The 22119-nt window shown below is 45.7% G+C and overlaps 1 protein-coding gene across 1 annotated transcript in view; it reads left to right on the forward strand.

Moving 5' to 3' along the window:
* The window catches only part of TECTA (tectorin alpha), a 90524-nt gene that overhangs the window by 12609 nt on the left and 55796 nt on the right, over positions 1 to 22119 (forward strand). Inside the window, exons 6-9 of the mRNA XM_011964981.1 lie at positions 3155 to 3567; positions 10667 to 11237; positions 13126 to 13718; positions 15005 to 15578. Coding sequence (XP_011820371.1) covers positions 3155 to 3567; positions 10667 to 11237; positions 13126 to 13718; positions 15005 to 15578 — 2151 coding nt within the window. The remainder of the gene's footprint in view (positions 1 to 3154; positions 3568 to 10666; positions 11238 to 13125; positions 13719 to 15004; positions 15579 to 22119) is intronic.

Consider the following 22119-nt stretch of genomic DNA (forward strand, 5'->3'; position numbering starts at 1 on the left):
ACCCACCCACCCATTCACCCATCCATCCATTCATCCATCCACCCATTCACCCACCCATCCATCCACCTACCCACCCATCCACCTACTTACCCATCCACCAACCCATCCATCAAGTCATCCAGCCATTCAGCAAGCCATTGCATCTTTCTGAAAAACATTTTAAGAGCGCCATTGAAATGCCAGCCACTCTGTGAGGTGCTGGAGATAAAGCTGCTCTAGCTGCCCATGACATTACTATGGTAGAGGAGACATAGCCATGGGAACAATGATGACACAGCATAAGACATATTATGATAGACACGTGTGTAGGGTACTGTGGAAACACAGAGGAAGACCATGGGAAAAGTGTTTCCAGACCTCTAAGGAAGTTTTGGAGAGGAATGAGGAGGTGTCCTTACCCCCTCAGATAGAAGCTTGGGCTGCTGCTTGTCTTGGCAGCCCTGGGAGGTCTTGGGGTTCTTTCTTGGCTCAGCTTCAATTTGTTGTTGTTGTTGTTGTTGTTGTTATTGTTTGTTTAGGAGACAGCGTCTCTCTCTGTCACCCAGGCTGGCTAGAGAACAGTGTCATGATCATAGCTCACTCTAACTTTGAACTGCAAACTCCTGGGCTCAAGTGATCCTCCCACCTCAGCCTCCTGAGTAGCTGGGACTGCAGGAACCACCACCATGCTTAGCTAATTTTTTATTTTTTGTAGAGACAGGGTCTCAGCATGTTGCCCAGGCTGGTCTTGAACTCCTGGCCTCAAGCCATCATCCCATCTCAGCCTTCCAAAGCACTGGGATTAAAGGTGTGAGTCACTGCACCTGGGCTCAATGTGTTTAATATACAGAAAAGCCACATTCACATGGTCTGACACACCTGTGCCCTCCGCCCCATTCCCTGTGCTGTGATTAGTGCCTCTGCTCTAAGGTAGGTCATGTGTGAAGATGGCCTGCCTGGGCTCTTGCCTCTGTGGACTCTGTAAAATCCCCCATGTTCAAAATAACAAATAAATGTTTTGCAGCTAAGCTGGTATTAACTGGATAGGAAATAATCTAGTTCCAGAGCTCATTAGGATTTGAGATTGTACCCTCCTGCCCTACAGAGTATAAATACAGCATCACTTAAGGTCTGTGAGAGATAGCAACTCAATACCACATTCCCTCCCTCCCTTGTACAGCCTGGACCAGGGGCCTGAGAAGTTGCAGACTCTTACCCAAATACCTCTTCCGCTTGTCCAGGCGTCACAGAGATGACTGACTATGGCCATACAACATGAGTGCCCAGTGACAGCCTCTTACCTGAGTCCTGGGAATGAAATGCTGTGATAATAGAAAACATTGGCTTGCAGAGCTGTGGAATTGGTCAGATGCCAGCTGTGTACACAGTCTCCACTTTGACTTCATTCTTTTCCTCCTGAGTTATAGGTTTGGGTTTCATATCTAGGACGAATTCAATATCCTTATATAGACTGCTATGCATTTTTATGTGCCTCTGGGCATCTATCAATCTAATGAGATTGGGATTTGGCCTGGGGTATACAGGGGAAGTGTTCCATAGAGCTGGTTTATTATATCATCATTCCACAAACAAAATTATCTCAAAGAGTCTACCTTTTGGTCCAAACCCCCTCTATTCAAAGGCATTTTCCTCTCATTTATTGAAAGCCTGAAAAAGCAGGGCCTGGAAATGATGCTGAGTGGAGGCTGTCACAATACATACAGCCCTGAACTAGTGCCAAGGAGTGCTGAGGATTGAGGACCTGTTTTCAGGGCTGATGCACGTGACCTATTGGGAATGTGACTAAATCTATTCTCTCATTTTTCAACTCTATTCTCAACAGGTATAAAATAGAATTGCCTGTTGAAACGTCATTGTTCCTGTTGGGCAGATAGAGCCAAGACTGTTACCGATGCACCCGCACCCCCGACTTGGGTTAACCTTGCAGCCTTGTGCTATTCACTCCATAGTCAGTTTTATAAAAACTCGAGATGTTATTTACATTTCTTAATGCTGTGTCTTTGATACTTGCCTTTTCAGACATTCTTATTTTACAAGTGCTTCTACTTCTATCAACCTGTGTCAACTTTTTTATAGCATCACTGTTCCCTGTGAGACAAGGATGAGAAATAGCAGTATCCGCATTTTACAGGTTAGAAAAACAGACAGGTGGAAGTTGAGTGAGTAGTCTTGGAAATTGATTGCAGATTTGTGACTGCTGCTCAGTTCTCTTGACCCCAACCCCCCAGCAAGGACTAGATCACAGCCCCCAGCCCAGAAATGTTTCTATTTCAATTAAAGGTTGATGTTAGCAACCAGAAAATTTCTAAGTTTTTTGGTGGGGAGGTCATTTATTTATGGAAATGATTTTAAGACTACACTTCTACCAAAGACAAAAGTGTTTTTAAAATTATCACATCCCTTCAAACCATTCCCCTCCCCTTTCCTCATTCTCTTCCTGACCTAGAATTTGTCAAGAAGGTCTGTCCAGTGCATAGACAGAGAGGAATCCTGGACTTGGACAGGGCCCTAGAGTGGGAAAGAAGACAATTTGTGTAGGTGTAAATCCTGCCTAAGCAGCATCTGCAGGATTCATGAGCCTTTAAACGTGCCAAGAAAGTGGTCAGCGCTTTCCAGAATCTTCCCAGGGAGCTTGGGATTTATACTCATACATCTGACTCCTGATTAGTGCTATTGACCTTTTCCGGCACATACTGGGCCCCCAACAAATGTCTGTTAAATGAATGAACAAATTAGCAAACAAACAATGAGTGTTGCTGAGTAACCTGGGTAAACTGGCTCTTCCTTCGGAAGAAAAGGCAGGAAATGACTTCCAAGTGTCATACCCTTTTCCATGGATTAATGATAATGTGGTTTTCCTTGAATGTGAGTTTGCTCACCAGCCATGGAGATAATAATACCAAGAGCTTAGACTGGATTCAGACAGACTCCGCTTGGAATCCTGGCTTTCCCACGGAGTTGCTGAGTGATCCTGGATGAATTACTCAACTTCTCTTAAGCCTCAGTTTCCTCATTTGTCAAATGAGGGCTACCATACCTCCCTAACAGGTTCTTACGTGGATTAAATGGTATGATGGAAGTAAAGCATAGCCCAATGCCTGACACACAGGGTAAATGCTCAGTAAATGTTGGCTCTAATGTCATTATTCCCCAGGACAGTTCCTTCGGCGAGGGGAGGTGTTTTGGGAAGACTTGAACTGCACCATCAAGTGCCGCTGTCTGGATTTCAACAATGAGATCTACTGCCAGGAGGCTTCTTGTAGCCCCTACGAGGTGTGCGAACCCAAAGGCAAATTCTTCTACTGCAGCACTGTGGAAACCAGCACGTGCGTGGTGTTTGGGGAGCCACACTACCACACTTTTGACGGCTTCCTCTTCCACTTCCAAGGCTCCTGTGCCTACTTGCTGGCCCGACAGTGTTTGCAGACTTCCAGCCTCCCTTTCTTCAGTGTAGAGGCCAAGAATGAACACCGCGGGGGTTCAGCCGTCTCCTGGGTGAAGGAGCTCTCAGTGGAGGTGAATGGCTACAAGATTCTCATCCCCAAAGGAAGCTATGGAAAAGTCAAGGTGAGACCCTCTCTGTCCTTTACGGGGAATTGGAGAAGCTGGAGATTCTTCAGCCTAGGGAAGACTTCCCCAGATCTACTGGTTCTGCTGTTTGTCTCTCTACAGTGCCAAAGAGATGCACAGCTCTCCCTGCCTTGCAAATAGCTTGTAAAATACTTTACTGGGCCAAATTTTATGTGTACAAGAGCTATCCTAAGCTCTCTCCTCAACATGTCTATCTGCTTTTAAACTTAGAGTACATTTATATTCCTAGTTCCCTCATAAACACTGATAGACACACACACTCACACATACACACACACACACACACACACACACACACACACACACACGCACAGCTCAGAAAAACTGGAAAGAGTTTCTCATGGTCCTGGCTTGCAATAATTGTAGCCACATAGCCATGCCCTGTGGATGGTGCAAACGCAATACAAACCCCCAATTCACTACAGCCTTTGATTAACAATCCTTACCCCACCTCAGCCCCAATTCTGTTTGCTCAAGAGCTGCTGCTTCATTTTCAGAGAAACTTCCAAATCAATTGATGTCTCCAGAGACACCACCTGTGCAGGCACCTGGATTGGCTTTGGTGACTTCCTTAGTGAGGCTTGGCTGGGAAAGTCCCATGAAAGCTCTGCCCAGACACCCCTTGAATAGAGTCCCCAACTCCCACCTAGAATAACAGAGAAGAACATGGGTCTCTGCTGGCCAGTTTAGCATATGCAAATGATTCCTGTCACTGTCCACCTGGATTTCAAGCAGGGACATCAACAAAAAAGAGAAAGCAAAAAGCTACTAGCAATTACTCAATTTGTGCAGGCCCCAGTTTTCACAATGTTAATCAAGACCTTGTTGCAACCGTGTATTTATTCAAGCTGTAATAACCAAGACCACAAGGGGTTGATTGCTGCAACCCCGTGCAATCCTTAATCCCCATGCACGGAGGTCATTACAGAGATTACAAACCAGAACTGATGCCAATGCAGGGATTTCTTTCATTTTTTGAAAAATGTGTTGTAGTTTTAATTGATGTAGCATGTCCAACAAAAGGCAGGGCCAGGGAACTAATTCCACTCTTTCTGGCTCTGCCTTTCCCAGGTCTGTGCAGTTTGTCAGTCTCATAATGAGGAAAGTGAGCTATTACTGTGGTTGAAATGCCAGTGTGCTTGCTATTTGGTTAGTCTCTCTAGGGACAACTCTGTATATCAAATCAAGGCTAAGAGTTCAGATACAGAAGTTTGGAGATTTTCCCTTTTAAATTTATATTGTGCTGTTGAGCACTATACTTATCCTTGTAGATAGATGCTGGCATTTCAAGCTAGAAAAATTTTTCACTAGCTTCCCTCTACTTTCCTGTATTTGGGGATGATGTGTATGATATCAGTAGTTGAAAAATAAAGCTTCATGCTTTATTCCTATTTTGTATTTTGATTAAAATTCTTTTTCATTCTCAGTCAGATTTTTTTTTTTTTAGAAGGAAAGGGACAGCGTCATTTCTTTCAGGCCCAGCAGCTCTGCTAATTTTGTGTGGCTCTGTTCCATCGTCCAAGCATAGGGCACGGATTCCTCAATTTTCTGTAGCGACAGGGAGATGTGGATGTGAATGTAAATGTTTCAGAAAGAAAAGGTTATGTGACTCCAACTGCAAGCTAACAATGGCTTCCTTTTCCTTTTGCCAAATGGTTTCCAAGCGTCTCTGAATACACCTGCCCTGCTGGGGAGAGTGGTTTGGTGGATGGCAGAGCCCTGACCCAGGGTGATATGGGGACAGGCAGGGAGAGGGCTGGGAAGCAGGAAGGAGCCTGAGATGCCGGGAGGCAGCTGACTTCTTCAGCCACGCTGTGCCAGGTTAGAAATGGCCACTAAGATCTGTTCTTCCAAAACACAGACCTCCCTCCTCCAGCGCTGTCTTCAGACGCTGGGATTAGGAGCTGAGTTCTGTACATGGATTTTCCCCCACTGAACTGTTCTCAAATAACAAAATAAACAGTTTAGGATTAGATATGCCAGTGGGACCAAAGAAAGCCAGCATAAGTAAAAATCCATCTAGAAGAAGCATCTCCTTCTAGCTAATATCAGTTCTCATCTTTCTTCCCCACATGAACACCAGTAGTTTAGGTGTTCACTTGGCTCCAGTGAAAAGGGAGCCAAGGCCAAGCAGCCCACGACGATGAGCAGCTTGGGCTCTGGGGCTGGACCTGTTCAAATCCCTGCGCCACCACCGCCAGCTGAGTGGCCTGTTTGAGCTCCGTTTTCTTTGTCTGTGAGACGGGGCCCTCTAGGAGGTAGGGCTCCTGAGCTGTCACTGGCCCTGGCGGCCTGTCCTCAGCACTGGTATACAGGCAGCAGGGAGAAGTGGAGAAAACCTGGCTTTGGAGCTCGACTAGGAGGACTCAGGCTCTGTCACTTGCAAGTCACACCAGCCCCGATCCTCAATTTCCTCATCTGTAAAAGGAGAAAATGATAAGGACCTCCTAAGACTGTTACGAGAATTAAATAGAATAGCCACAGGGCAATGTCCAGTACAAAGTCTGGCACACAGTACATGCTCGGTGCATGCTGGCTCCCTATGACTATTCCCATGGAACTTTCTTTCAGTTCTAAGACCTATGCCTCTGTGACTCCACTTCTCTGTCCTCCCCCTGCCCCCACCTACATCCTGGGAGAGGTACTGTGGAAGAGGGAAATGGCCAGAATGCAGGCAGAAGAAAAGCAAGTGAACAGGCGAGGCTTATCAGCTGTCTGCTAACCATAGGTTGAGGACAGGGTCAGAGGAATGAAGCAAGGAATTACACTTGGGGACAAGAGTTCTCTGGGATCTCCTGCTCTAAGCACTGTGGGACACAAGGACAATGACTCTATAGTGAGAGTGAAAGGGGGTGCAATAAATGAAAACTTATGCCAGAAAAAAAAGGTATGAACTGGAACATTACTGACACCCACAGTCACCCAGGTGTCAGGTTAGCCTGAGTGTGACAAGAACAGAGGCAGGGAAACTGGAGTCCTGGGGGTTGTGATGGTGGGGGGACTGTAGAAATATCCAGAGCCAGCCTACCCCATGGCTTCTGCTTTGGGACACAATAAGACCGTGCCCCTTGTTAGCAGGAGCTTAAGTAAGAGCAGAGGAGCCCACTCAGCAGTTGACGTATTTGATATTCGTAATTATACCAACATTGGGGAAGATTTCGCCTTCCACTTACCAGCACAGAACGATGGATAAGTGTTCAGCGCTCTTACTAGCTGACCTTCCCTATAATATGGATCTTCTCTCCCTTTTCTCTTATGGTAGGAAAAACCATATTGTAGGCAAGGTCAGCTAGTAAGATTTGGCTAACCCTCTACCTAGGAGATAGGAATAAATAAATCAAGTCCTTGGTTTTTCTTTCTACTTCTAGTTCTCTGCAGGATGGTTTATTTCTCAAGCTTATTTTCTTATTCCCTTCCCCCATTGCTATGATCTGAATATCTGTGTTCCCCTCAAAATTCATATGTTGAAATTCTAACTCCTAAGGAGGTGGGACCTTGAGGAGGTGATTAGGTCATGAGGGTGGAGCCCTTATGAATGGGATTAGTGCTCTTAGGAGGCCAGAGGGAGCTCATTTCTTCTTTCACCACATGCGAACACAGCTGGAAGGTGCCATTTATGAACCAGAAATTGGGCTCTCGCCAGACAATGAATCTGCTAGCCCCCTGACCTTAGACTTCCCAGCCTCCAGAACTGTGAGAAATAAATTTCAGTTGTTTATAAGCTACCCAGTTTGTGGTATTTTGTTCTAGCAACCCAAACATATTAAAACAGAAGATTGGTACCAGGAGTGGGGTGCTGCTGTAATAAATACCTAAAAATGTGGTAGCAGTCTGGGCACAGTGGCTCACACCTATAATCCCACCACTTTGGGAGGCCAAGGAGGGCAGATTGCTTGAGCTCAGGAGTTCAAGACCAGCCTGGGCAGCATGGCAAAAGCCTGTCTCTCCAAAAAAAAAAATATATATATATATATGTGTATATATATATATATAGCCAAAATAGCCAGGTGTTGTGGTGTGCACCTGTAGTCCCAGCTACTCAGGAGGCTGAGGTGGGAGAATCACTGGAGCCAGGGAAGTTGAGGCTGCAGTGAGCCATGTTTGTGCCACTGCACTCCAGCCTGGGAGACAGAGCAAGGCCCTGTCTCAAAAAAAAAAAAAAAGTGCTAGCATCTTTCGGTAATTGGTAGAGGCTGGAAGAGTTTTGAAGTACATTCTAGTAAAAGTCTACATTGTAGTGAATGGACCATTAAGGGTGATTTTGGTGAGGACCAACTACTAATCCATAGAGACAGAGAGATGCATGTGGCATCTGCCACGGTAAATGTTGGAAGGGATGCTCAGACCATCATCTCATCTCCCAGACAACTCAGAAAGTAGCAACAATGATGACAGGTAAGACCCTTGTTTATCTGATGTGCCAGAAATCAGTGTGGGTCCAGGACACCCTGGAAAGTTTATGTGCACTTAGAGTCAAGCCCACTGAGGGCTGTTCTAAGACAAGTTATTCTATCCCAGCCCATGAGCATGAGTGTCTGTAGGTGCTAGGCATGGTGAGTGTGAAAAAGAAAATTAACTCTCTCTTTGAAGCTTATCAAGCCACTTACTCACCCGTACTGGATGCCTGGGGCTCACTCTTGATTCTTCCCTCCTTTCTCATGCCCCATTGCAAAACCACCACATCCAGCTGTGTGTGTTCTGTAAGCTCATCCCTCCCTCTCATGTCTGCAGCTAGTTTAGGCTCTCATCCTCATCACCTCCCTGGACTCCTGCAGCAGTTGCCTGTCTGGCTTCTCTGTGTCTAATCTCAACTTCCTTCAGTAAGTTCTTCATGCTAGCCAGAAGGGGCTTTCTAAAACACAAATCTGATGATGTCATTCCCTTGCTTAAGAGCCTTCACGGGCTCTCCCTACAGAATAGAAATCCAACTTTTGTTTTGTTTTTAACGTTGGCTTAAAAGGCCCTCCAAGATCTGTTCTCAGCACAGAAGCCAGAGCGATTCTTTTAAAGCAGAAGTCAGATCATGCCGACCCTTTGCTTTAAACACTCCCTGGGCTGTCCGTCTTGCTCAGAGCCAAAGCCAAAGTCTTTACAATGGCCGACAGGCCCTGCTTGTTCTGGCTGCTCTTCTCACTCTGACGTCATCTGTTGCTGCCCTCTCCTGCTGTCTCTCTCCAGCCACACTGTCCCCCACACGCCTTGTAATCCTGGGAGCGCCCAGGTATGCTCCCAACCTAGGGCTGCTGTCCCCTCCTCAAGAGCCAGTCTCACCCCAGATAACCACATGGCTTGCTTCCTTATCTCAGATGTCTCCTTCCCAAGGAGGTCTTACCTGACCACCCTATTTAAAATTAGAAACCCTTTTCCTTAGCACTATTTATTTATTTATTTATTTATTTATTTTATTATACTTTAAGTTCTAGGGTACATGTGCACAACATGCAGGTTTGTTACATATGTATACATGTGCCATGTTGGTGTGCTGCACCCATTAACTCGTCATTTACATTAGGTCTATCTCCTAATGCTATCCCTCCCCCATCCCCTCACCCCACAACAGGCCCTGGTGTGTGATGATCCCCTTCCTGTGTCCAGGTGTTCTCATTGTTCAATTGCTACCTATGAGTGAGAACATGCAGTGTTTGTTTTTCTGTTCTTGCGATAGTTTGCTGAGAATGATGGTTTCCAGCTGCATCCATGTCCCTACAAAGGACATGAACTCATCCTTTTTTATGGCTGCATAGTATTCCATGGTGTATATGTGCCACATTTTCTTAATCCAGTCTGTCATTGATGGACATTTGGGTTGGTTCCAAGTCTTTGCTATTGTGAATAGTGCCGCAATAAACATATGTGCCTTAGCACTTTTTTAAAAAGTATTTCCTGCTCTTTATTTTTCTGCATTAACACTCATCTGACATAAACGTTTTACTCATTTATTTTGCTTGTTGTTGGTCTCCCTATAAGTTCCATGAGGCAGAGATTTTTGTTCATTTCACTTGCTGCTAATCCACAACTCTTAGAACAGTGCTAGGTACACAGAAAGGCCTAAATACATACTTGTAGAATGAATGGACCTTGCCTCTACCTCCAGCCTCATTTTCAGCCATCTCTTCCCTCTGTAGTCCAGTAACACCTCAGTGTCTGCCCCCCAACCCCACCCAGCTGTTCCTCACCCTCCTGCCTCTGCTCTCTTGTCTTGGATTTCTCTGCCCTTCCCTGACTCTTCCTTTGGCCACTTCTGTTTATCTTTAAAGACCCAGGTTAGACTTAACTGCTTCTAAAAACTTTACGTGATTCCCCTACGCTGGATTCAATGTTCATTTACTGCTCTCCCATTGTATCCTCTGTTGACTCACAGTTAAAGAGTATGCTGTAAGTATCGATGCATGTCCCTCTTCAGCAGACTGAGGGCTCCTTGAGGGGCAGGGGCAATTATGTTTTTTAACCCTTTACATCTCAGTTCCTGACATAGTGCTTGGTACCTAGCAGGTGTTTAAATATGTTGTTGAATGGTTACATGACGTAGTTCTGATACAAGGAAGTTACAGAGCACAACACTTGGAGAATACTACATCAGGACAGGCTGAAAGCTAAATGGTGTCGAGCAGTGGACCCAGCACACACTCGAGCTGAGAGTGGGGTCGGGAGGACTAAAGGCAGGAAGAGGGTCCTGGAAAATGCATGACTTAAGCTGAGACTTAAAGAATGGATATTTAGAGGAATGCAGAGGAAAAGGGAGGTGACAGGTCTTTGAAGAAAAGATTTGAAGCTAGCCAAGAGCCAGCCAGGAAAGGTTGACAACCAGACGGTCCCCAGAGGAGTCTGTAGTGGCACTCGGTATGCCACAGCAACCACAGCCCATATACACAGTGCTTGGGCTGGCCCACAAGCAGCTGTCTCCATTTGCCCCTGGGCCTTTGTCTTAATCAGACGGAAGCCTACTGGAGCCTGGACCATTTAGGTGGCTTCTTTCTGGAGTGTTGAGTTGCTTTGCCTTCCTTTCCTGATCTCTGCTGGAACCCAGTGCCCAGGCGCCTGCTCACCTGCCTTTCACTATTACTGTTGTTGGCAGGTTAATGACCTAGTGACTTCTTTGCCCGTCACCTTAGACTTGGGGACAGTGAAAATCTACCAGAGTGGCATGTCTACTGCCGTGGAAACAGATTTTGGGCTCTTAGTGACTTTTGATGGCCAGCACTACGCCTCCATTTCCATCCCAGGCTCCTATATAAACTCCACCTGCGGACTCTGTGGAAACTATAATAAAAACCCACTGGATGACTTCCTCCGCCCGGATGGCAGGCCGGCCATGTCTGTCCTGGATCTGGGAGAGAGCTGGCGTGTGTACCACGCGGACTGGAAGTGCGACTCCGGCTGCGTGGACAACTGCACCCAATGTGACGCTGCCACTGAAGCCCTCTACTTTGGCTCTGACTACTGCGGCTTCCTCAACAAGACAGATGGGCCCCTGTGGGAGTGTGGCACTGTCGTGGACCCCACTGCTTTTGTGCACAGCTGCGTGTATGACCTGTGCAGTGTGAGGGACAATGGCACGCTCCTCTGCCAAGCCATCCAGGCCTACGCTCTTGTGTGCCAAGCCCTTGGCATTCCAATTGGAGACTGGCGAACCCAGACTGGGTGTGGTAAGCTGGCATCCCATCCCCATGACAGGTCTCTCTTGTGTAGGGGGCAGGGATAGGCTTTGGGGGCTCCTCCAAATGTCCTTGTTAAGACTTGTGACCCAAGAATGAAGGGGAGGTTGAAATTGCACAAATTACAAAGAACGAATTGTGAAAGGATCTTTGCTTTTGCCCCCACCTAATACCACAGCCGGGAAACAACCTATTGATGAACATACCTGGTCTGGAAACATGGAAGGCATGGCAGGAAGTCCCATAGCAGGGGATGGCAGCTCCAGAGTTGAGTGAGGAGGTGGGGTGTCCAGAGGGGGAGGTGGCTACTTTTTAGGCTGTTGAGTTAATGCAGCTGTGGGCCTGGGTCATCAAAACTAGCCCTTGGGAAAACAGCTCACCTCCCACATGGAACCTGCAGCAATTGTTCCTTGGCACTTTCTTCTCCACTGTTAGACCCTTTAGGGTTTTTGCCCTGCTGCTGCTGCAGATGAGCAGTACAGCATATGAGTAAAGAAACCCTTTTTCTTAAATGTTAGGAGTGGTTAGGAAAAGCCCCAACTTTGAGGGAAATCCTGGCTCTTTTGAATCACACTTTTGGATTAAGCATTTTCTACCATTTAGTTATCTCATTATTTTTTCCTTGTATCCCACTTAAATATGTATTTCTTTTGCTAGTTATACACAGTTTAAAAACAAATAGATTTCGTTTCCTTCTTAGTCCTTGGTTTTCTCCATATGAGTAAATAGAAAATTGTAATCCATGCATTTGAGAGTACTAGAGAGGTGAGAAGATGTAAAGGTTTCTTTAAGTTCCAAGGCTAGGGGGAGAATTCTTCTTATCAGTATAAGTTGGAGTCACATAAACCATCATGTATCAGATTCAGTTCTTAAGAGTTTTGGTCAAACTACAATACAAGCAACTGTATTCTTGCTGTGTGACTGACCAGCCTCTCTTATGACCAGAGCATCCATATTGGATTTAAGTTGAGACTGAATATGGCTTCTCTTTATCCTTATATAAGCCAAGAGCATCCAAATTATCTAACTCAAATGTTACAATGGCTACAGATAGATATTTTCTAGTGTCACTACTTTCCCATCCTCTACATTTCTCTTTCTTTTCTCTCTCTTATTCTGGTGCAATGGACTCTATTTAATTCAGAGAGATAGTTTACTAGGCCCCTGAGCCCCTGCTTGTTGGATTCAACCAGACTCAAACATTTATGTAGGCCCAGATGTTATTAAACCGAAGATTTCTGAGGCAAGAAGGGCCTTTAGAAGACATCTTGCCTAGTCTCCTGGAGAAATAACCACACAAATTCTTTGAATTCTTTGGAGGTAGCCAGGGTTCTTTCTTATTTTTAATATCTCAGGGAATTCATCCCCACAGTCTTCCTTGGTCACACTTAGGTATTTTAAGTACCTCCCTGTTACAAATTTCACGTTTTCAAATTACTCCTCTAATGGTTACATTTTTCATTTCTCCTGAAAATTGGATTTATTTCCTTCTAAGAATGGGCCATGCTCTTTAAAATCAGATCAATTTATATGTCCATCAGTGGAAGCTCTTAAAACATCTCGATAGTGTGGATCACCAAATAATAAACCTATATTGGGTAATCAGTAGTCTAGAAAGGATGGCATCCTGAAAGTTTAATTTTAGTCAAGATGATCAAATTCCAATAGAAGTTCATAGTCCAATTACACTGCTCAGTAGTTATTAGGAGAGTCACTGAGCTGGGTTTTACAGATACAACCTCAATTCTCTCTTCTCCGAGTGGCCGCTTGACCCTCACTCTAGGAACTAAATGATCCAGGAGGAGCGTTAAGATTCTGGCCGGTTGGCAGTCGGGGTCCATTCACCTTGTTATCGGCTCTCTTCCTTTCCCCGCATCAGTGTCCACGGTGCAGTGCCCGAGCTTCAGCCACTACTCCGTGTGCACCAGCAGCTGCCCCGACACGTGCTCCGACCTGACGGCCTCGCAGAACTGCGCCACGCCGTGCACGGAGGGCTGCGAGTGCAACCAGGGCTTCGTCCTCAGCACCAGCCAGTGCGTCCCGCTGCACAAGTGCGGCTGCGACTTCGATGGCCACTACTACACCATGGGGGAGTTCTTCTGGGCCACGGCCAACTGCACGGTGCAGTGCCTGTGCGAGGAGGGTGGGGACATCTACTGCTTCAACAAGACCTGCAGCAGCGGGGAGGTGTGCGCGGTGGAGGACGGCTACCAGGGCTGCTTCCCTAAGCGGGAGACCGTGTGCCTGCTCAGCCAAAACGAGGTGCTGCACACCTTTGATGGTGCCGCCTACGCCTTCCCCTCCGAGTTCTCCTACACCCTCCTGAAGACCTGCCCTGAGCGCCCAGAGTACTTGGAAATCGACATCAACAAGAAGAAGCCCGATGCAGGACCTGCTTGGCTGCGGGGACTTCGGATCCTGGTGGCCAACCAGGAGGTCAAGATAGGAGGCATCGGGGCTTCGGAAGTCAAGGTAAGGCTCCTTGCTCCTTTGGAGGGGTTCCTGGTACGTCTAGCCAGGAGGAGGAGCTCGCCATCCTCTTCAGGCTTGCCTTTCTGCCTCTGCTGTGAGTGGATTTTGGGAAGAAGATGGCTGCAACCAGGAGTGTTTTCTAATGATCTGCACCAAATAAGACTTATCAGGTGGAGAAATGGCATGCAGCTGGGATTTCTCCAATTAGATAGAGCAGGACCAGCTCTCCGGAATAGCAAATACTTACAGAACACTTACTATGTGCCAAGCACTATTCTAAGCCCCTTATAAGCAGTATCACACTTCATCTTATGATCCTCATTTTATAGATGAGAAAGCTGAGGAGCAGACAGGCTAAATAACTTCCACAGGGACACATAACTGTGAAGGAGGATTCACACCCGCCTGGCTGGCTCCAGAATCTGTGCTCTTAACCCTTGCACCCTACTAACTCCCCTACCTGTACATGCCAGTCTATGTGGGATGATGTAAGGGGTGACTCCCACCCCTCTGACCTGCTCTGAAAAACCTATCATTAGGCACCCAGACTCATAGCTTAGCTCTAGAAGGAATCTTGAGAATTATCGAGTGCAACTCCTCTTTTCACATGAAGATACTAAGAGGGTAAGTGAAGGTCCCACAGCTAATTGTTGCAGAACTGGGATGCAATATGCATTTTATGTCACCTGAAGTCTAGTTTGGAAAACAAAAAGCCAACACAGTACTGCCCAAGGAGATAATAAAATACACATCCACAAACTGGAAGGGATGTGTTTTTATTCCCATTGCCACACTGGCAGAGATTTGTTTGTTAATAGACTAGTAGGAAGTAGATAGATGAATGGACACCTAGATCATTAGAGAGATCCTATGTGCCCTGGAGGAGCTGGGACACAGGAAAAGTAAGATTGGAAGAGAAAAGGAGCCAGAAAGGAGGGAAAGGAGGGGAATTGTTTTGAAAGGTACCAACACAGAGGTGCCAGGCAGCAGGAGGGAGCCACGTATCTAAGGCGATTTTTGCTCACACTTCAGTTTAGTTTGTTATGGGCTAGCTTTGGGTCCAGAACACACATATAAACAGCGAATGGGTCTAATCAGGGGAATCCAAAAAGAAAGAAATAAAGAAGCCCATGACAAATCGGTTGATATCTGTGTGGGTTCCATCAGCTTCTTGACCTCTCTCAAAAGGCTAGCAATAGGGCAGACCATGTCTTTATCCCACAGCCTAGGAGATGGGGAGTCCTCTGTGTGTCCCTGGAATTGATAAGAATGATTTGATTTTTCAGTTGAATGGTCAGGAAGTGGAATTGCCTTTTTTCCATCCTTCGGGGAAGCTGGAAATTTATCGAAACAAAAACAGTACGACAGTGGAGTCCAGGGGCGTGGTGACTGTCCAGTACTCAGACGTAGGTCTGTTGTACATCCGGCTGTCCACCACATACTTCAACTGCACGGGGGGCTTGTGCGGCTTCTTCAACGCCAACATCAGTGACGAGTTCTGTCTCCCCAATGGCAAGTGCACAGACAACCTGGCAGTGTTCCTGGAAAGCTGGACAACTTTTGAGGAGATCTGCAACGGGGAGTGTGGGGACCTGCTGAAGGCCTGCAACAATGACTCCGAGCTGCTCAAGTTCTATCGAAGCCGCTCCAGGTGCGGCATCATCAACGACCCCTCCAACAGCTCCTTCCTGGAGTGCCATGGGGTGGTGAACGTCACTGCCTACTACCGCACCTGCCTCTTCCGCCTGTGCCAGAGTGGGGGCAATGAGTCAGAGCTCTGTGACTCTGTGGCCCGGTATGCAAGCGCCTGCAAGAATGCCGATGTGGAGGTGGGGCCCTGGCGGACCTATGACTTCTGCCGTAAGTTGGGGTTGGATTCTGGGAGAGGCTTTCTAGGTCGGAAATAGATGCCGTACTGGGCCTTACTCAGGACTTCCCTTCCAGGTGGGACTGAGCCCAAGGGCGATGTTAATGACTGTGTATACCTGCCCTGGTCTGATGCCTCCTCCCACAGACTCATCACCCCAAACCAGATAGCTTCTCATCTTCACTTTTGTTCCTAACTGCACAGTACTTCTTCACTGTAGAACAATTAGCCATCCTATTTACATGTGGTTTTATCTAGCAGAGGGTAGAGGCACCATGTCAAAGGACTCTGTGGGTGCCTTCTCCCTTGGCAAAGAAGAGCCGCATTCATTTTGATAGGAAGTGATCGGCTAGGGCGCCTTTAGGGCATAGAGATTAGCATGCTCCCCAGGGCAAACCTGACAATGGGTATTAAGAGAGTCCTGTGTTACTGGCTTTTAATTTTGTCCCGAGTGTCTGACTCCTCTCAACAAGGCAGTGGAAAGTACTAGTAGTAATTAGAATACTTACTGGGAAGGCCTGATATATAACACCCTTGGTTATTGGGGAGGCCAGAGGGAGGAATAACATGGCAAAAGGCAGAGCCCACTCCTGGAGCTAGAACTACCTCATCTGGCCTTCAGCACACATCCCTCTCCCACCATGAAGGTGGGCCCTGCACCAAAGCCAAAGCCACCATTAAGATTCCATCCCTGACGGCTGTTTATCTGCCCTCCATTTTTAGTCAGCAAAAGTATTTTTTAATTTGAAATAATTTTAGACTTACAGAAAAGTTGCAGGAATAATACAAAGTCTACCATGCTCTCAGATTCCCTAATCGTTAACATTTTAACACATTTTCTTTCTAATTTTATCTCTAAAAATATACTCACTCTTTTTCTAAACCACTTGAGAGCAAGTTGCTGTCATTATGCCTGTTTGTACCTAAATATTTCAGTGTGTTTCCTAAGAATGAGAACATTTATATGACCATAACATAATCATTAAAATCAGGATATTGCCATTGATACAATACTATTATGTAATCTGAAGACCATGTTCATATTTTGTTAGTGGTTCCAATAATGTCTTTTATAGCCAAAACAACAAACAAAAAAACCCTGGAGTCCAATCCACGTTCACATGTTGCATCTTAATATGATGTCTCTATGGGCGCCTTTAATCTGCAGTAGGTCCTCAGTCTTCGACGTTCGTCGTCTGAGTGTTTTTGAAGAGTACAGGCCAGTTATTTTGCAGACTGTTTCTCAGTTTGAGTCAGCTTATATTTCTTCCTGGTTACATTGAAATTATGCATTTTTGGCAGGAATACCACAAAAGCAACGACGTGTCTTCTCAATGTGTCATATCTGGAGGCCTCTGATGTTGGTTTGTCCCGTTACACTGAGCATGATCACTTGTTTAAGGTAGTGTCTGTCAGATTTCTCCATTGAAAGTTACTGTTTTTTACCATATAATTAATACATATTTTTCAGGGAGATACTTTAAATTTAGGTAGCTATTCTATTTCTCAAGCTTTCATACGCTAGATTTAGCATCCAGTGATAATTTTTGCCTGAATCATTTATTATTGTTTGTGAAATGGCTATTTTTTTCTAATTCAATGGCTCCTGCATTTGTTAGTTGGCATTCTACTGTAAAGAGATGTCTTTTTCACCCATTTATTTATTTTTGTTTATTTAGATGAGTATGAACTCATCATGGATTCCTACTTAACCGATTGTATCTGTTATCATAATTTGTTTTTATGCTCAAATTGTTCCATATACGGCCAGTGGGAGTCCCTTCCAGCAGTGGTTTCTGTTGACATTTGCGTCATCATTCGTTGCTTTCCACAAGGCACAATGTACTCCGGGCTCATCTTGCACTTTCTCTGCTCCAGCCTTGAATTAGCCATTTCTCCAAGGATCTTTGGTTCCTCCCAGCGGAGCACAGTATTGAGGAGATAGGATCTGGGTGTCAGGTGTGCCCACTTCTTCCTAGAGTGTCATTGATTCTAGCATTCCCTAGTGAAGAGAGTGAGGAAATGCATGTATTGCCTATACACACCCTCCATGCACATTTTTATGTAGCTAGGTACGTCGCTTTCTCTTTTTATCTATCTCTGTCTCTATCTCACCATGAGTTCACACTGAACCTACAATTTCAGCCCAATACCACAGAGTTTTCTAGTTTTCCTTTTTTTTTTTGAGACGGAGTCTCACTCTGTCACCCAGGCTGGAGTGTGGTGGCATGATCTCGGCTCACTGCAACCTCCGCCTCCCAGGTTCAAGGGATTCTCCTGCTTGAGCTTCCCGAGTAGCTGGGATTGTAGGCGCCTGCCACTGCACCTGGCTAACTTTTTTTTTTTTTTTTTTTTTGTATTTTTAGTAGAGATGGGGTTTCACCGTCTTGGCCAGGTGGTCTTGAACTCCTGACCTCGTGATCCACCCACCTTGGTCTCCCAAAGTGCTGAGATTACAGGCGTGAGCCACTGCGCCCGGCCAGTTTTCCATTTTTTAGTTTCTTTTATCTGAGAATGAGAAACCTGGCCCACTGTATTTCCTCCTAAGTTTGTTTATTTTCTTAGCTTCTTATTTTGAAATAATTTCAAAGCTACATAAGAGAACACCTGTATACCCATTGCCCAGATTAACCTATTGATAACATTTATTCATGTGTTTTATCATTCCCTCCCTTTCCCTGTCTCTTCCTTCCTCCCTCCCTGCCCTTCATGTGAGACTGAGTTGCAGACTTCATGCCTCGTTACCCCTAAAACTTCAGTATGTATTTCCTTAGAGTACGAGCATTTACGTACATAACCACAGTACAGTTTTCAACCTTAGGAAACTTAACATTGCTACAGTAATTTAACGTCCATATTCCAATTTTGTCAGTTGACTGAGCAATGTTCTTTACAGCTCTTTTGGGGTGCCAGGGTGGGGCACTCAGTACAGACCTAGTTTAGAATCACACATTGCATTTCATTGTCATATCTCTTTAGTCTCCTTTAATCTGGAACAATGACTTAGTTTTCTTTGTCTTTTCTGATATGGGCATTTTTGAAGAACACAGCCTCCTGCTTTTTGAAACAGAATGGCCCTCCATAAACAGAATGACCCTCCATTGGGGTTGATGTTCCATCCTGAGGAGCTTCAGCTGTGCATCTCCACTTAGCCTCCTGGGCAGGTGCCATGTGTTTTTCTCATGGAATCACAGCACACACAGAAGCACGATCTTGTCCAGCCTCCCCCCATTGGTGATGAGCACGTTGATTCCCTGGTCAAGCTGTTGTCAAATGTCTCTGCTGTAGAGTCACTATGAGCTTTCCCTTGCAACCTGTGGGGAGATACTTTAAGACTGTGCAAATATCCTGTCAGTCTGTCTGTCTATCTATCTATCTGTCAGTCATCTTATCAATCTGGACATGGATGCCTGTTTTTTCCAGTGGTCTATATTTCATCTTCCATGTATTAGTTATTTTCAGTGTTAAAATTGCTCTGGATTGGCCTGTAGGAGCTCCTTCAAGCTGGCTCCTGTGTCCTTTTGGCATGCCTCTGTCATTTTTTTTTTTTTTTTTTTGAGCACTTTCTTCCTTTTGGCATAACAAGGTGCTTCACGCTCATCTTTTAATCTTCCCTGCCCCATGCTGGAATCTGCGTGACTCCAGGAAGCCCTGCTGAGTGGGGAATGTTGTTAGAAACCAAGATGTAAGGGAGGTGTCCCTGTTGCTCTTGGGTTGTCTTTGCTTTGCCTCTAGGTCCTTTCAACAGACAGAGCTGAAAACCAACACACACACCACACACTACACACACACACACACACACACACACACACACACATCTTTTTAACTCTATGATTCCTGACCTTGGGAAATCCAAGGAGCGTCTGGAGAGCTTAGTGGTTGTCATCTCAGAAAAGGGCAGTTGTATCCCTGGTGAGCCCCAGGGAGGGACCTAATAGCAGATGCCATGAGAGCCTCCACGGTTCCTGTTGGCCACCACATCCGGTGGGGCCTTATCAGACTTTCCCAAAGCTTTTTCATCCACCTCCCTATATCCTCTTTTGTCCTATCTCCAGCTTATCCAACACGATCTCTGTTTCTGCTCCCACACTGAGCCTCCCAGTTGTGTTTCATTCATGCTACAGGATTGCCGAGTCTCCCCCATACCAAATCTGTTCTGTTGCCAGGCCATTTCGGTGCGGTCCTTTTAGACTGCTAACTCCTACCCGGCAGGGGATGTTTCTGAGTTGTTTTTGTACTGCACGGAGCACAGTTTGGTGACGTCGTGTGTGCCAAGTTAGCAGGGCGTGATGGTGATATTCCCTGTTTCCCTGCGTGTGACAGCTACTGAGAAGAGCTTCTCACTATCCCTCATCTGGGCCTGCAAACCTGGAGGAAGTTCTTATCATGTCTTTTTTAGGGAAGATGTGGGCAGAAGCAGTCACATGGAACATGGCTTTCTTGGGCTGAGGGCCAGGGCTCCGACTTGAGATGTCCCCCAGGATATCTCATATAGATCTTGTGTACATGGATCTGGCGAGAAGGACTGGATAGTGCCCACTTGATTCATCAGGCCTCCAAGTACTAAGGGATTAATCTGTTCGGAGTCTTGCAGAGTGGGGATTGAACTGGACGACAGCTGTGAATCAGGAACACAATCTTCTTTGAACCTAGAGACAGACAACTGCTGCCTCTGTGTTCAGATATTTTTAACTGGCCCTCCTGTTGGCAGAGCCAGGCTGCCCAATTAAATAATTTCACAGAGGCATTCCAGGGCCTACGGGAAGTTTTATTACTCGACGTCTGTATGTTCCAGACTTTCAGACAAATTCAGACAACACAATAAGTCATAAAGTGGGAGCCATTTAAATAAGTCATGTTATTTGCTATCACCATAAATCTGCAGTCAGTGTTAGAACATTCATAATTTAGAGACAAATGTGAAAATCCCTCTATACAGACATATATAATCAGTGCCGAACTAGCCTTCAACTTTGAAGCTGTATGGTATTGTAGTCAATGGGAGTGGAGATAGTCCTCTAGCCCAGAGGAAAAAATGATTGACTTCCAGCCCACAGTGCAGAACTGTTGTATCGGTACTTGTGGGCAGAGCTATTATTGCCATGCAATTTATTTTTCTGTAATGCCCTCTGTGTCCTTGGATTGTAAAACAGTATTAAGGAGTGACAGTATGTATATGAGCCAAAGAAAGTTTTAAAGGTGAGATCTTATTTTCCCGGAGGATGGTGGGGACCTCCGCTGATCTTTAGGTTGCACAGGCTTATAGGAGGCTTCTCCTGTGCTCCTGAGTTTTGTCCCTGCCCCTGGTAGATTGTGACCCATTAAAGTAATAGTGAGAGATGGGAAGTACGCCTACGACACAGTGAGTATCCCGTGCTGTTATCATCTTATGTGCCTTTTTTTTTTTTTCAGACGGAATCTCGCTCTGTCACCCAGGCTGGAGTACAGTGGCGCAATCTCTGCTCCCTGCAACCTCCACCTCCCAGGTTCAAGCGATTCTAGTGCCTCAGCCTCCCAAGTAGCTTGGATTACAGGCATGTGCCACCATGCCTGGCTAATTTTTTTTTGTATTGTTAGTAGAGACTGGGTTTCACCATGTTGGCCAGGCTGTCTTGAACTCCTGACCACAGGTGATCTGCCCGCCTCAGCCTCCTAAAGTGCTGGGATTATAGTTGTGTGCTGTGCTTTTTGACCAAGAGACTTACCTTTCCAGGAAGGCTTCTGGGAAGATGGGCAATTTGAAGTGAGACTTGAAGGATGGGTGGGATTTTGGCTTTGTGGGTGGGGGGCTGTCCAGGAAGGTGAAAGCGCATGAACAGAGGGGCTGCGGAGTGATGACCTCCTTTGCAGAGAATGATGAGGAGGTGGACGAGGCCAGAGGGCACCAAGAACAGAGAAATGAAAGACAAAAGGAGAGACTACAAGCCAATCTACAGAGTAAAAATACCTACGTATAGCCTGTCTGTGTAACAGAAGGAGGTGCAAAGAGGAGAAAGGGCATACCATTGATGAAGACCCTCTTGATAGATTAGATTATTAACCCTCAAAACAACCGTGCTAGCTAAATGTGGTTCATACTTAATGAAAGAGGAAACAGAAGCCCTGAAGACAGGAAATAACATCCCAGAGTTAAGTTAGCAGCATCCACAGGTCACTGTGGTCCCAAAACATACAATAATCCCTCTCCAGAGTCTCTGAGTCAGTGGACCCAGATTCAGTCTCACTCTGGCACTTACTAGTTAGATTAAGTTAAATCATCAAACTTCAGTTTCCTCACCTGTGAGATAAGAGTAATAAGATTTCCCTTACTTTATAGGTTGTTGAGATAAGGTACCCAAAAGTGCCTAGGACAGTGTCTGGCATGTAGCAGATGCTCAATTCTGGGTCTCAGACTCAAAATCTTTTTTTTTTTTTTAAAGAAGGAAGAGGGTTTTTTTTATTATTATTATTATTATTATACTTTAAGTTCTAGGGTACATGTGCATAACGTGCAGGTTTGTTACATATGTATACTTGTGCCATGTTGGTGTGCTA

The sequence above is a fragment of the Mandrillus leucophaeus genome, unplaced genomic scaffold (genome assembly GCF_000951045.1).
Source record: "Mandrillus leucophaeus isolate KB7577 unplaced genomic scaffold, Mleu.le_1.0 Scaffold71, whole genome shotgun sequence".
Classification (NCBI taxonomy): domain Eukaryota; kingdom Metazoa; phylum Chordata; class Mammalia; order Primates; family Cercopithecidae; genus Mandrillus; species Mandrillus leucophaeus.